The 16042-nt window shown below is 39.1% G+C and overlaps 2 protein-coding genes across 2 annotated transcripts; both read right to left on the minus strand.

Moving 5' to 3' along the window:
* Positions 1 to 2477, minus strand: LOC115689720 (uncharacterized). Its single transcript, XM_030615854.2, has one exon. It carries the CDS (start codon positions 2475 to 2477, stop codon positions 357 to 359), a length of 2121 nt encoding a protein of 706 aa, XP_030471714.2. The 3' UTR covers positions 1 to 356.
* Positions 2478 to 7855: 5378 nt separating this feature from the next.
* LOC115689736 (dnaJ protein ERDJ2A-like) lies at positions 7856 to 13405 on the minus strand. Its single transcript, XM_030615883.2, has 11 exons — positions 13204 to 13405; positions 12460 to 12689; positions 12264 to 12359; positions 12006 to 12126; positions 11811 to 11917; positions 11514 to 11731; positions 11008 to 11185; positions 10786 to 10905; positions 10337 to 10423; positions 9182 to 9292; positions 7856 to 8832 (listed from the first exon to the last, which is right to left on the minus strand). The coding sequence occupies exons 2-11, from the start codon at positions 12643 to 12645 to the stop codon at positions 8011 to 8013; spliced, it is 2046 nt and encodes a 681-aa protein (XP_030471743.1). The 5' UTR covers positions 12646 to 12689; positions 13204 to 13405; the 3' UTR covers positions 7856 to 8010.
* Positions 13406 to 16042: the final 2637 nt, after the last annotated feature.

Here is a 16042-nt window from a genome sequence, read left to right on the forward strand (position 1 = left end):
TAGAATGAGTGGACAAGGCATTCACGGTGGCTCAAAGCTACAAATAGCGACAGAGCAAAGGAGGTGGGAGAAAAGCCAAAGTACATTCCCATCTCCCCTTTGAAATTTAGCATCAAATATTAAACAAAGAAAAGGAGCATATTCTTCTCATGGAAGAGAAGAATAATTTTTCAACTGGTTGTCGAATAACAATCAATGAACCCAGTTGTTGATAAAAACAAGATACTTAGAATGGAAAGGAGAGTAGAGCTAGGCTTTAATTTGGCAACAACCAAAAGAATTCGGTAATGGTTGAAATCTTCATTCGGTCATAATCAATCAGCTTCCTCTTGATTTCCATCATCATTTTGTGTTTCCTATTCCGTCCCGAACACATATTCCCCATAGACGCCCCATTCAGGTTTGTACAAACAACCGAAGTGAGCGATCAACAGCCATACAAAGGCAAGAAGCTCTCCACCTTCGCTCAGCACCTGCATATGTGCCTCTCCCTTAATATGACCTGCTGCATAAGACAGCATCTCAACCCAAACTCCGCTCATCACCATCCACTTCCTTTCCTCGAGGCTTCTCATCTTTTGGGCCAACTCGATCCCCTGGCAAAGCAAGGTTTTAGCAAGCATGATTTGAATAAAAGTATCCTCGTACAATGTCTTGCATAGCTCCTCCACATCCTTGGCATCGCTGATGTTCTCTAACAGGAACAAAATGTTTGCTGCTGTGATTTGGGCAAAACCCGCTACAGCAGACACCACATCAGGCTGATTAAGTAAAAGATACAACATGTAGTCGGAAAGGATCTTGCTGAATTCCCTTTCATCATTTCTTTTTGTGGGTATCTCTATGTTGTACCAGATTTCAGTAGCAATATGCCACATTATAATACTGCTGTGGTAAGTAGTCTTGGTGACATTCTCTATAAGATTGCCGCAATGGATCCCCTCCGGTCTACTCTGGAGAAACATATCACCTCTAGCCTCAAACATCTTCCTCGCCTCTGTTGGATTATGCACGTCTCTGGATTTACGTCTCACCTCATTGAAGATAAAGATCCATAGCTTCTTAATAAAGGGATTCTTGGACACGTACCTCGGAGTCACAATGATTGATAATTTCCTTCCGGTGATTATCCCACGAGCTTGGTGGTAGCAAGAGTTGATCTTCTCAGCCACATGGACTGAAAAACTGCAGATATTTGAAAAAGTGATGATGCCCGAGTGCTGATCGCGTTTATACATCTTTCTTGAACTCCTTTTACAGAACTCGGAAAAAAGGTTGCAAGCATAGATGGATTCTGACCACCTTCGAAATATGAATGGTGTGTCTAAGACTGCGTACATAGCATTGGCATTAGGCTCTACTTCACATATGGGCTTCCTCAGGTCATCCGTGGCGGATACCAACTCATGGAGAAATGAATTTAGTTTAGATGATCTTGTTTTGTAGTGCATGATTCCGACAACAGTCCAATCGGAGAAAATGACCATGAACAGAGCTATCACATCAAGGGCAATCCCTCCGTAAAGAAGGATAAAAGTAATTTCCACATCGAGTTCAGGGAGCTGATGACTCTTGAAGCGATTGAACAGGACGAGAGCCATTGCAACCTCGGTGAAGGCTGTGAAGCGGAAAATGTAGCTCCACTTAGAGCGTATTGCCAACACTTTTGTGCAGAGCACCTCATACATGAATTGGAGTTCAACTGATATCACCCTTAAAGCATTCATCGCAAAAACTTTGCAGAAATATTCACGGCTTAAGAGGCGTTCTTCATTTGAGAAGATGAGATCTGCAAGGCAAACCTGGAATATTTGAAAGAAGTAGTAAGCATGCTTCACCACAATGCTCTCGTCAATCTTTGCTTCTTCTTCTTCAGAATATCCATTCTCTAGAACTTTGAGTTCTTCAGCTAACTTCGAACATGCATCCGTTCTTACCTCGTTAGATATGATCATCCATTCCCTAAGCCTCGGAAGGCTCGAGAGATTGAGTGCCAGTGTCCTCTCCGCATTTTTTATGAGCCCAGCAAGAAACACCATCATCGTTGGGATCACTAGTGACTTGTCACTAGGAAATATCTGCCAAAAAACATAGATGGCAACACCGACTTGGAAGATGAGATCGAGCAGGTGTCGTCGCCAAAGCGAGCTATCCTCTAGAGAAAAGGCAGTAATGGTGTCTGGACCACCAAGATGTAACAATAGAAATAAGGCCAAAAATGCATGAAGTGCTTCGTCTACTCCTGTTGCACGAGTGCACGAATTGCCTTGGCTATGAGAAATGAGCCCGATCCCGAATGTAGCTACCCAATTAGCCATCAAATAGGTCAACCACAAGAGGAAAACGACGTGGGATTTCGCTATTTTCTTTCTAAGAGGTGCACATAGAATAAGAAAGACTTGAAGCGAGAGGCTCAATATGACGATGCCTCGGATGTTCCATTTGTTCCACAAATTGGAAATGGAGCTAAATGTCATGCTTTTATTTAGTTTGAATTTTTTATCACTCCTCTCTACACAATTTCGCCTTGAATAGGAGGAATGGTGAGGAATATATATACACACATGTTGAGATGGTTCCTTGCTTATTTGTTAAAAGAAAGAATCTATTCAAAAACTCAAAAAGGTAAAAGAATTGTGAACCAATTATTCCATGAACGAACACAAGTAAAATATATCAAGTATGAAACGGTAAAAGAAAAGTATTTCATCCATGACTAGTTGAGTGAAATGTTAGGTCATATCACATTTAACAAGGCGTTTGATATTATTAATGGATTAGATACTGTATAATAAGTCATATCGGTGTACTTGTATATGTTGTGTGGGAGAAAGAGGAAATGATTGCATAGAATGAATGGATAGAGCATTCACGACGGCTCAAAGCTACAAATAGCAACAGAGCAAAGGAGGTGGGAGAAGAGAAAAGTACATTCGCATCTCTCTTCTTTCAAGTTTGGCATCAAAGAATAAAGAAAAAATTCCAAATAAGGCCTGAAATGTCATCGTTTTCTCAAATAAAAACCTAAAGTGGCCATGACAATTTTAAATAAGGGCTTGAAGTGACCATAGTAATTTCAAATAAGGGCCTGATCTCGTCGGCAGGCTAAATATTCTAACCAGTCGAGGGCATTTTCATCCAAGGCACTTGATTTATTAATGAATTAAATGCTATATAATAAGTCATATCGGTGTACTTGTATATGATGTGTGGGACAAAGAGGAGATGGTTACATAGAGTGAATGGATAAAGCATTCACAATGGCTCAAAGCTACGAATAGCTATAGAGAAAAGGAGCTGGGAGAAGAGAAAAGTACATTCGCATCTCTCTTCTTTCAAGTTTGGCATCAAAGAATAATGGAAAAGCTCCGAACAAAGGCCTGAAGTGGCCATGACAGTTTCAAATAAAAGCTTGACCTCGTCGGCCAGCTAAATATTCTAGCCGATCAAGAGCATTTTCGTCCAAAGACAACTTAAACCTAAATTTTAGTTAAATTAGATTAAAAATTAAGAAATCTATTTTTTAAAATAAAAATACAAGCACGAGGGTAGTGGGGAGTTGCCATGGCCGCCTGCCGGTGACTTGGCGAGGGCTTGTGACCCTCGCCTAGATCTGGGGGAAGGTCATGGCCCTCTCCTGATCTGGCGAGGGCCCTGGCCCTCGCCTCTAGCGGCTAAAAGTTGTTGGCCCTTGCCAAGGCGGCAGCCACAAGTAGGAGGCCCTCCCACTAGGGTTTTTTCTTTTGCGTGCATGTGTGTGTATATTTTTTTTAAAGTTTTAGCTTTTTTTTCTATTTTGAGTTTGTCTTTTTTATGGAAAAAGTTTTGGTTTTTTTAACCTAATTTAATTAAGATTTAGTGTAAAAATTAGGATTCAGATCAAAACGACGTCGTTTTAGTGCTTTAGTTAACCTTAACGCCACATGGGAGAAATAAAATTTTTAAAGTAATCACGTCAGCATTTTTCGTTAGTCAAATTTGACGGAGTTAGAGGAAGGACTCGATTTTTGCATAAAATCAAGTCCTAGGCAAGGGCCTCACCGGCTGGCTGCTGGCATGGATCGCTCCAACCAGGTCCTCGCTGGTCGTGGGTGAGGCTACTCTCCCCAATCAGGCGAGGGTTGCCCAGGCCAGGGCTAGCCTCGTCTATGGCTTTCAAGGGAGGCCTCACTCAGCCCTCTTCCGGTATCATCGGCTATCGCTTGATACTGGCCAGCAATGAAAAGGAAATAAAAAAAAAGAAAGAAAAAAAGAAGGAAAGAAAAAATCAAAAAAGTAAAGGACGAAAATACCATTAACCAGCCGATGAGGTTAGGCCCTTCTTCGAGACTGACATATTTACTTCGGACCTTTATTTGAGAAAATGGGGACATTTCAAGCCATTATTTGAAATTTTCCCAAGAATAAAAGAAGAAAGAGAGCATAATTTCCTCACGCAAGAGACAATTTCCAAATTGAAATTCTCTCGTGGGACTTCCATCTTTGGGTGATGATTGGTGACTACTTTAAAGAATCGAGCAGATTCATAGTGGGGATCTCTCATTCATTGAGGGCAGTGTACTCTCTTTTTGAACATACTTTAATAATTAAATGTTTGGAGAGAGAGAGAGAGAGCTTTCTAAATTATCTCTCTCGGCTCATTTTCGGTGACCTTGATTGCTGGCCAGCACTAATCACGTTCTCATCATGCGCACACCCCGTGCCCTTTCTAGTGGCATTTTTCGTTTGAATAAAACACACTTCCTCCATGCCAATTCTCTGCACAATCGAAAACTTTTATAGGGAAAAAAAAAAGCAACCGATTTTTAGATTGGAAATAGAGGGTAAGGGTTTTACAAACAAAACTTTAAAATTTGGGGACGAAGGACCCCAACAAGGGTAGTGAAAACGTTATGGATTGAAGTGAACACAATTAGACATTTCTTGCGTGTGAGAAGTCCCAAGTAAGGTCAATTCAGGGGTACGCGGATCCTCGCCAGCCGCAAAATTATTGAGCGAAAATAATCAAATTCGACAAAGTTAAGTGTTAGATGGACTTTGGGAATCGGGCTCACTACAGGATAATATTTTATATTTTTTTTGTTGATTACGGGAAATTGAGTTGACGGGAGCGCGCATGATAATCATTCTGTTTATCTGTTTTTCTATTGTTTTCGAGAACAGGTTTGGAACAGAAATCTGTTTGGTAACATAATTTTATTTTTCTATTTCTGAAATAAATTTTTAGTCCAGAAATAGGTTTGGAACAGAAATGAGAAGTAAAAATTTTCTACTTTTCCATTTGTGGGAAGAAAAAGAGAAATAAATCCTCAGATAAGAGAAATAAAAAGTTTTTATTTCTCTTTTTTGTTCCACAAATTGAAAAGTAGAAAATTTGTACTTCTCTTCCTTGTATATGCTTAAAAAAAACAATTAATAACATATAATGGTGAACTAAGTGTTTATTTAGAGCCACGTTAATTTTTAAAACCTAGCAACTTTCCCAAAATAAAACTTTCATATCATTCCGAAATAAATATATATATTGACATGTCGATTTTCTCAAATTTCTTAAATTAAAACATTCTCATCTTTGCAAGAAAAATCTAAAATAGGAAAAAGTAATTTCCTCCATGTTCAGGAAAACAAGTTACTAACATATGTAGAGAAAATACTGAGAACGAAATCTCCATCCTCGTACTTCTCCTAAGTTACCATGCGGTCGTGATCCAATGCATGGAGTCAAAATTTGGTGAAACAACTGCCGTCGAACAAGAAAGACGCCTCAGGAAAATATAACAAAATTCTTTGTAATCATTTGGCTCGAACCAAGATCCACGGTATAAATTAACTATCAATCCTGAACCTATCGAGAACTCTTGCCGTAACTAGAAGGGGGGTCCAAAGTACATAATGAAGTTCCACATTGTCTTTTTTGCTCGATTGTGGTCAGTCCTCATCTGTCCCCGAGCCTTCCGAACTCGGGCCCTTCTTAGGCACCGTGCCGATAGCAGTCTTGCTCTTCTTTTTCGAGCCCTGCACGTCGGCCTCGTCTTCGCTGTACTTGCTCTTGTGATTGTACTCCTCTTCCTCTTCAACCCCGTCCTCCACAGCATTTTGCTATTTTCTTTTTACGATGTGCAAATAAAATGAGAAAGACCTGAAGAGAGAGGCTCAGTATGACGAAGCCTTGGATGTTCCATTCGTTCCACAAATTTGAAATGGAGCTAAATGCCATGTTTTAGCTTAGTTTGAACGTTATCGCTTTTCTCAATATAATTTCAGCTTGTATAGGAGAGAATGGTGGGAAATGTATATATACATGTTGAGATGGTTCCTTACTTGTTCGTTAGAAGAAAAAATCTATTTAAAAACCCAAAAAGGTACAATAACCGTGAATCAATCATACCGTGAATGAACACAAATAAGATATCTCATGCATTAAGTGGTAGAAGAAAAGTATCTCATTCATGATTAACTTAGTGAAATGTTTGTTCATATCACATCTAACAAAGGCACTTGATATTATTAATGAATTAGATATCATTTCAGTGTGCTTGTCCACGATGTGCGGGACAAAGAGGAGATGGTTAGATAGAATGAATGAACAAAGCATCCACGACCGCTCAAAGCAACGAATAGCGACAAAGCAAAGGAGGTGGGAGAAGAGAAAAGTACATTCGCATCTATCCTCTTTCAAGTTTGGCATCAAAGGACAAAAAAGAAAGAGATCATATTTTCCTCACGCAAGAGAAACATCTCAAATTGAAATTCTCTCCTTAGGGGATGGTGATTTGTGACTACGTTGAAGAATTGAGCAGATTCATAGTAGGGATCTCTCATTGCGGACATTGTACCCTTTCTCTGAAAATACTTTAATAATTAAATATTTAGAGAGAGAGAGAACTTGCTAAATTGTCGCAGAGGGTCCAACGTTGGCTAATTTGTGGAGAGCAACTAATGTTTTAATCAAAACATCCTTGATTATTGTTGGTCAGCAATCGATATCACATTTTTCCATGCAAAATTTCGAAAAAAAAAAAAGACCCAATTTTTAGATCGAAAATAAAAGATAAGGGTTTTACAAGCAAAATTTTAAAATCGGGGATGAAGGACCCCTAAGGATTTAAGAAGGTAATGACAACGTCATGGATTGAAGTGAACACAGTCGGGCACTTCTTCCGTGTGAGAAGTTTGGGGTAAGGTCAATTTAGGGATTAAGCGAATCCTCGCCAGGTGCGATACGTGCGCATGACAAGCATGTGTTCATCGACGGGCAATTATTTTCACCAGGATGAGTACAAAGAATTTATTGAGGCAAAAATAATCAAATTCAAGGTATCTTGAAACAAAGTTTAAGTGTAGGTAGACTTTGAGAATCGGGCTCACTGCAGGACAATTTTTTATGTTTTTTTGTTGATTATGGGGAACTGAATTGACGTGTAAGGTATCGGTTTTGAGGATGCCATTTATGTACATGTTTAAAAAACAATTAATAGCAAAAAATGGTGAACTAAGTGTTCATTTAGAGCCCCGTTAAATTGTAGCTTTAAAATTTTAAAACCTAGCAACTTTCCCGAACTAAAACTTTTCATATCATCCCAAAATAAATATATATATAGACATGTCGATTTTTTCAAATTTTATAAGTTAAAACATATTCTCATCTTTGCAAGAAAAGTCTAAATTAGGAAAAAGTAATTTCCTCCATGTTTAGGAAAGCAAGTTTAACTAACATATGTAGAGAAAAATACTGAGAACGAGATCTCCATCCTCGTACTTCTCCTAAGTTTACCATGCGGTCATATCCAGTGCATGGAGTTAAAATTTGGTGAAACATTGCCGTCGAATAAGAAAGACGCCTCAGGAAAATATAAACAAAATTCTTTTGGTAATCATCATTTGGCTCGAACCAATATCCACGGTATAAATTAACTATCAATCCTGGACCTATCGAGAACTCTTGCCGTAACTAGAAGGGGTCAAAAGTACACAATGAAGTTCCACACCGTCTCTTCTATTGAACTGTGGTCAGTCCTCATCCGTCCCCGAGCCTTCCGAACTTGAGCCCTTCTTAGGCACCGTGCCGTTAGCAGTCTTGCCCTTCTTTTTCGAGTCCTGCTCGTCGGCCTCATCTTCGCTGTACTCGCTCTCGTAATCGTACTCCTCTTCATCATTCTCCTCTTCCTCTTCGATCCCATCCTCCACGATGGCCTCTTCCAGTGCAGCGCCGCCCCTAGTGCCTGCACGAGTCCTTTTGAGAACTTTCACCTTTGAGTTCACTTTTTTGTCGCAGCCAATCCACGAATCACACAAGCAGTAACACATCAAATTGTAGTTCCCTTCCACTGGGGCCAAAAACTTGCCCATGACCAGCCTCGAGCCACCCCTCACCTTCTCCACTGCTTCTCTGATGGCCTTACTTTTTTCCTTTGCATCTGCTCCCAATCCCTCCTTTGTCTCCTCAATTGCCTTAGAGGCAGCACTTACAGCAGCCGCTTCATCCATGAAACTCAACTTCTGAGAAAACCAAACGTCATTGGAGTTGGGGTCTGCCAGAAGAAACCAGAAACTTTCTTCTTTGTGAAAAGGGTACCGCGGAGCATGAGGTAGGGCGCCGACAAGTCCATTATCTCTTTTGAGTGTAACCCAAGCCTGAATCGTGACCACATCGCCCTCTTGTATGCCCTCTTCACCTTCAGTCTCGCATGTAACTTCTATTGATAGAGAAGGCATCATCTCTAGAACTCTCTCTATGTCTTGTACTTCTGTGCTGGAGACGCCTGCTGCCTGGAGCAGTTCGGCGCGGTCCTCAAGAGACATGTCCCGAAGCTCCTGAAATGTTCTCACTTTCTGCAAAAGATAATGAGTGAAGAACTTAGAAAGAGGGAGCTTAGGAGGAAGAAAAAAATCCGTGATGCCGTGGTTCCTAATTGCTCAGGGCAGGCAGGACTTGCAGTGTAATGCATCATGAAGTGCCAATTTTCATTGAAAACGATATTACAAATCCCAGTAATACAAAAGATTCAGGGATGGGCTCACAGTCACTCCACCAAGTGCAACAACTGGTCAACATTTCATTTTAATTAACAGAAAAAAGGATAGCCTTAAGCTCAAACATCAGGCATATCATGACCAACCTGAGAATAGTATAGAATAGATCTCTGACCAGAGACAACACATGTAGCAATCATATACTCACCTTGCGAGCAATCCTCTTAATAACAGATTCGCTGATATGCGGTAGCTGCAGAAAAGGTGCAATGCCTTCACTAGATCCTCCAGTTGTCTTCTTTGCACTGAGAGGAACAGCCTACAGTACATTCATAAAACACCCACATGCTCCACTGGATTAGTTATAATTTTGTATCTAGTAGCGATAATGTACATTGAAATTTGGTGCAACTCTACATTCCTCCACATCTCAGATATATTGCAAAAAGAAAACAAAGGCAAGTGAGCATTATAAAAAAAAGAGGTAAATGGCAAATCGGCCTCCAGATTAGAGAAGAGTGCACGTCAGACCTTTGAGATCGTGAATATTGGCTTAAGGCCTGTTTGATAACCCCTATCAGGTGCTGAAAACTAAAAATTTAGCACTCAATGAGATGAAGTTGGTTTCATAAGCTGAATTGGCATTTACAGTCAGAATTCACTTAATCTGATAAGTAAGGGTTTCTAAATTCCTCCCATAGAAAATGAATGATTGTTATTAGAATCTGGCCAATTATATTGTTAAAACTTACCAATACTAATCATAATTTTGTATTTGGTAAGAAATTAGTAACATTTCATCAACCAATCAGTTAATATCAAACAGCTTTTTCTTTCCAGCACTTGAAATGGTTAACACATAAACTTTGCAGCTTAAATATTCAGCAATTATTTTTCAGTTTTACCAAACGTCGCCTGTAGTATCACCCTTCAGATCATCAGGTATTTGTCATTTTGCTCGTCATACTGTCAATGGATGCATCTGTACTTCATACAACTCTCTGCTACTAGCTAATACTCAAGTTTCAATGAACTAATGTAACTACATATTTTGAGTTCAGTTCTCCACAATGTTGGACATCAGAGATCACGGCAGAAGATTCCAAGTAACACAGAACCTCAGCACAACAAACACACACACATGCATGCACATGCACATAGAGTGAGAGAGAGACAGAGAGACAGAGAGGCAGAGAGTATTTGTTCAGAAGATTGAAAATCAATCTCCTTGACTCATAATCACTTACTCATGCATCAAGACTATTAAAGCATAAATGGCAAATGTGTCTTTCCTTGACAACCCAAATCTATGGAATTAGGCGACGACAACAATTAATAAAGATTAAGTTCTCAGCTTCAGCACCTGAATAATGCATTGAGAAAGCTCCACAACCCCAACTGCAGGCCTCAGCCAACCATGTCCTTGGGCAGTGCGAGGAATGACAGCCATCTGAATGAAAAGTTAAAACATTACTGAGAGGAAGAGGATAAAAAGCTAGCTGAATGGTTTCACAATATGTCAACAAAGAACACCAACACGATCAAAAAGGTTTTCATATAGCATAAATACTAGTATCTCAGTTCTTGTAACACTAATAATATGAAACACACATGTCAAGCAAAGAGCTATAAAAAGATTCAATAATTTCTGCATGGAACTGCATGAAAAATTACTGCCAAGATACTGACCAATACAAAGGAACAAGAATGAAGAAGGACGCAAGAGAAATGGTTTCTATATAGAAAGCATGCAAATTACATATAGAATAAACCCTTCCCCCCACCAATCATCACTAAGTAACTAAACAGCACCTTCATTAATTCTTCAAGTAGCCGAGGTGCAAGTTCCAAAACACGTCTGAAATCACCAACCAAAGCTGGAGACAAGGAATCCGATTCTCTTGTTAACTGAGCCTGAATCAACAATTCTGTCTGAAAGAAATCAAAGCACCAAGCACATCTTTATTAAGTGCCGAATCACTTGAAAAAAAAAATTCGACAGAAAGCTACTAATGACAATCTTGCTGCATTCACCTTAACGAATGGGGGATGTTGCTTCCAAAACTTAGCTTGTTCTTGCTTGATGTTCTTGAGATCCAGATTCAACTCGCTCCTGACCAATAGAAACAACTTTTGAAGGGGTTCCTCATCAGTCCTTCGGACTGGAATTTCCATGAATTCAGCAGCCTTGATAAAGACCTCCATAACTTTGCTGCAAGCAATGGTAGACGAGAGAAATGGAGCGTTATACAACTTGACGGGTCTAAGAGTTCACCAAAAACATATTACAACATCAGGAAGATGCTTGAAAGAGAGTAGTAAAAGTTAAACAAAGGACATGTTAACTGCATGAACGATGGCAGCATCCTACCATCAGAACAAAAGTTACAACTTAAACTGACAATTTCATCCTTCCTTTTGTATATAGCAACAATAAATGGTAGGTCTTTCTTATCACTAACATCCAATAGCATAAACATAACTCTTCACGCATACAGCAACAAAACGAATGGGACATATACTCAGAAAGGACCACATACCTCGGGGCCAAAGAAGGTTTCATTAAGCGATAGTAATTGGACAGTGTATGATGCATGACATAGTTTCCAGTATACTTTGATGACCTTGAGAGGTATATCACGGCAATAACTAGTGGCAAAAGAATACAGACGCCCACAATCCAAAGTAGAAGAATTCCACCAGAAGCACCATCGATGTCCAGCAGGAACTGAGGGAGAGCGATACCCATTTGAAATCCCTGCACAAGACCAGGATAATTTTAAGATTTCTCAAAGGATATTAATCAGATTAGTAGACAGCTTCAAACAACAAGTTACCTGCTTCCCATCCGGATGACCATATTTTTCAAAATTTTCCTTAGATATAGGATCAGTGAGAGCTTGATAAGCCTTGGAAATGTACTCCACGAAAAACTTGTTTGCCTCTGATAACACATATATACAAAGTCAGCTCTTAGGATACATGAATTATTTAACTAAATCATCCTTGAAGATATTTGTAAAACTATCAACCTGGATCAGGGTTCTTATCAGGATGGTATTGAATTGAAAGTCTTCTATACGCCTTCTTTATTTCTGAATCTGAGGCTCCAGGTTCTAACCCAAGAATGCTAAATGGCTCAAAAACTTGAATCTATGCATGCCAGGAAAAAGACAACTCAGTGAAAAGCGACATTCAGGAAACTCAGATTCATAGGCAATGATGGCAATAAGAGATGACATATACATATGTAGATAGATCAATAGAAAAGTTCTCCACATAGATTTTACCTCCCCACTCATATTTTTAATGTAGTAGACTAGAAATATCATCACGACCCAGAGAAGTACTAACGTCAGGTTGCTGCACGTTGAAAACGTGGAGATCTGCAACAATGAAGAAAAAAGAGAACATGCAGTCATAAACTCAACCCCCACACAATTCAAAAACAACAAATGCTTTCAAAAAGTCAACCATTCGACTCACCCTCTTGAATATTGACCTGCGATACTTCCCTGATCTCAAGCATTCCGAACACTGGCAGTGCATGATCTTTGATTTTTTGGAAGCAGCACGGCATAACTTCATAACGGTATAAGGCACTAAAGGCAGCGCCATTATAGTCAAAATGAAAATAGGAAACAGCGCACTATTCTCCTCCGACGCAGCCATGGCGACCTTTCAGAGCACAAGAACTCTACGAACGGCAACTAAACCTACACGAATCAACGAAATTCAGCACGCCCTTGCAAACTATACTGGGTACATGAACATGAGCATCCATACAACACCCAAGTTTTCCAGTCAGTCAGTCAGCGCAGAACTCTGGAACTCAACACAAGCTAACAGCTTATCGCGCGTCATGCATCGAATTATAATGGTACTACAATCAAAGAATCCGCAATGAAACGCGCCACGGTGAAAATTACAACAGCACTTCACCACCACCCAAATTTACTAAACCAATAGGTAAACAGACAACATGCGACTCCATGTCAATCAAATCACAAGCAGCTTTCAGCTCCACCGGGCTACTCCGCCAAGGGAAATTGATCATAAATCTCGCAGAAATCAATCCCAAAAACCACGTAAACCAGCACAATCATCAAAACCCCCCAACAATCCGACAAATTTAGCATAAAGAAAGGGTAAATCGACCCCGCCGGTGAAAATCGAAAACCCAAAAGCGCATGAACGAACACTTCTCGATTGAAAAAAAATTCTCAGCACCTCCGATTGAACTGAGAATCACCGGGGCCGTCAAGAACGCGATTTGCTTCGGAGATTGCTGTTCATCGGCGAGCTCGCCAGCCCAATTGGCGACGAACAGCGAGAATCGGAATGCGCGTGCGCTTATGGCGAGACGGAGGAGGAGGAGGTTTCTCTTTGGGTTTTCTGTGCTTTGGATTGAGATCTACGAATTGAAGAAGATGATGATGAATTGAAGCAGACGTAACAGTAGGGCTTTGAGGTGGATTCCCGATTTTACCCATGGGTATAAGGCGGCGCGTGGAGGGCGTTTTCGTCCACTCAAAGTAGATCTTTAGTCAACATCCAGGACAATTTTGTTCTTTTTTTCTATGCATATGGGCAATTTTGGTACTTTTATAAATTGAAAAACCCTTCCACAAAAGAAAAAAAAATCTCTTTTTCTTCTTTGGCCAAACATCTCTTCTCATCTCATAAGATATTAAGTTAAATTAAGACGCAAGATATAATGATATAATAATTTCGAAAAATTAATTTTCACCGTAGCTTTTTTCATCGTTCGTGAAAATCGGTTCGAATATTCTTGTTAACTTCAGCTCTGTACTCTTAAAAGGGCTCGAATCTATTACAATTTACGTAGTGAGGTTGCACATTAATCCTTTGTTTGTTGTTGGTGATATGATAATCCGTCACTCGAGAGTCCATGTTAAAAAGCAATAATTAAAGCTCGAGAATAATTTTTCCAATCCTTGTTCAAGAAGGTAGTTTATGTATGTTAGAAATACATCTTTATTCATTATAATCGAAGTATCTTTTACTGAGCTAAAGCTCGAGATATATCTCTTTCACAATTTTTTGAATATACTTGTCCTTACCTAAGAAAATTAGTTATAATTATTCATTTGACAAATATATTTTTAGTTCGAAATTTATCCTTATTTGAAAGTTTTCAAAAGAATTGTAAATCCATTTATTTTATTTTAAATAAATTTGTATAAATTGAATAAATTGTCTGAATCCATTTATTTTACTTTAAATATTTTTTTATAAATTGAATAAATTGTCTGAAAGGTCCTAAACTTATTGTATGATAGCCAATTTAGTCTTTAATCTTTCAATTGTGCAAATTTAATCATAGATCTTTCAATTGTGTCAATTAAATCCTTAAATTTTTAATGATTTGTCAATTTAGTTCTAAATATAACAATTTGCCAATTTAGTCCTTACAATCAATTTTTACCAGAAATCGCTGACGTGGTGGTCTAATCAGCGTCGGCCGTCCTACGTGACACGGTCGGCGCTAGGACACCTGGTACTAACGTGGATAATTTTTATAATTTTTTAAACTTTTCCTTTTCTTTTTACATTTTCACTCTGTTGGTCATCGTCGACCTCAAGCAAGGGAGGCCTGAGCCTAGGCTAGTGAGGGCAGCCCTTCGTTAGACCCTCGCCCAATTGGCGAAGGGCTGCCCACACCAACCCAGGTGAAGGCGGCCCTAGCTAGGCCAGGCAAGGGCGACTATCACCCAAGGCTAGTGACCTCCACCAGTCATCGACGAGCCTCAGCGATAGCCGGTGGAGGGAAAAAGAAAAAAGCAAGAAAAGGAAAGGAAAGGAAAAAAAAGAAAAAAATTCATAGAATTAAAAAAAAGAGCGAAAGTTATCTACATCAATACATGGCACATAGATGGCTAATGCCGACTAAACCGTCAACGTGAATTTCCAATCAAAATTGACAAATTATTGAGAGGTTTAGAACTAATTTGACACAATTGAAAAGTTTATAATTAATTTGTAAGTTGTCAAAAAGTTTAGGATTAAATTGACACAATTTAAATGTTTAAAACTGAATTGACCGCCATACAATAAGTTTATGATTTTTTGGACAATTAGTTATAAGTATATAGAAATATCATTAAATATCACTAAATCTCGATTTTAAACCAACATTCTCTACTATTCTAACTATATATAATTTTGCCATATATTGTTAACCCCTTTCTTCTATTAAACTTGTGAAACAGAGATATTCCGATGGACTTGTTTGCAACAATTTCTCCGAATGCTGAACTTATAAGAAATAGCGCCGAGCCCGTGTCGACCATGAAATTAACTTTACGATGCATATTGAAAAAAAGGGAGAAAGATACATCAAAATTAACAGATTTTACAAATGGAATGTTGGTGAATCGAAGGTGTCGTTTCTAAGACAAGCTTACAGCAGTTTCCATCGCACCACCCGAATAGGAGAGGGACCGGTTCCTTCATTTCATATCTAGCCTCCAATCTGACTCGAAGAAGAAAAAAAAACAACAACAAATTTGTTGGCTTCTACACATGCACGTGCTCGACTTGAACACGTTGCGATTTAGTCCAATGATTTCCTGCAATTATGAAAAACGGTCAGTTTTAGAAGCAAAAGACCATCATTGCTATCCTATTCCTGCTTGCCAGAACAACCTCATTTACTGTATTTCTTGCATTTTTATACCGAAAATCTGTTTTTGTGTTAATGCAATTGCAAACCCAGCTCCATAATTATCATTGAAAAGAGCTTTTCGAGGGTTTTGCACTTCCCCATTGTTTTGTGGGTTGATATTGTCGGTGTTAGTTCCTCCATTTGCCTCTTGGTTGCTTTGCAGATAAACTGTCCAATTAATCCTAAATCTATTATATATATACTAATTCAGGCATAAACTTTTCGATTTTATTAATTTAATCATAAACATTTGCTCGAAATCCCAACGTAGTCATTCCGATCAAGTTTTACTGGAAATCGCTGACGTAGCGATTCAATCGTCACCGGTGGTTATGATGAAAATTGGCCAAAATAACTACATTAGGATTCGTTTAAAGATTT

Source organism: Syzygium oleosum, unplaced genomic scaffold (genome assembly GCF_021117445.2).
Source record: "Syzygium oleosum isolate NSW1041296 unplaced genomic scaffold, Sole_v2.1 Sole_v2.37, whole genome shotgun sequence".
NCBI classification, from domain to species: domain Eukaryota; kingdom Viridiplantae; phylum Streptophyta; class Magnoliopsida; order Myrtales; family Myrtaceae; genus Syzygium; species Syzygium oleosum.

Coding starts and splice junctions, on each gene's coding strand:
- LOC115689720 (XM_030615854.2), bottom strand. CDS start 2,477: ATGACATTTAGCTCCATTTCCAATTTGTGGAACAAATGGAACATCCGA.
- LOC115689736 (XM_030615883.2), bottom strand. CDS start 12,645: ATGGCTGCGTCGGAGGAGAATAGTGCGCTGTTTCCTATTTTCATTTTG. Junction 11,732..11,810: donor GTCATCCGGATGGGAAGCAG/GTAACTTGTTGT, acceptor GGTCTTGTGCAG/GGATTTCAAATGGGTATCGC. Junction 11,186..11,513: donor AAACCTTCTTTGGCCCCGAG/GTATGTGGTCCT, acceptor CATTGCTTGCAG/CAAAGTTATGGAGGTCTTTA.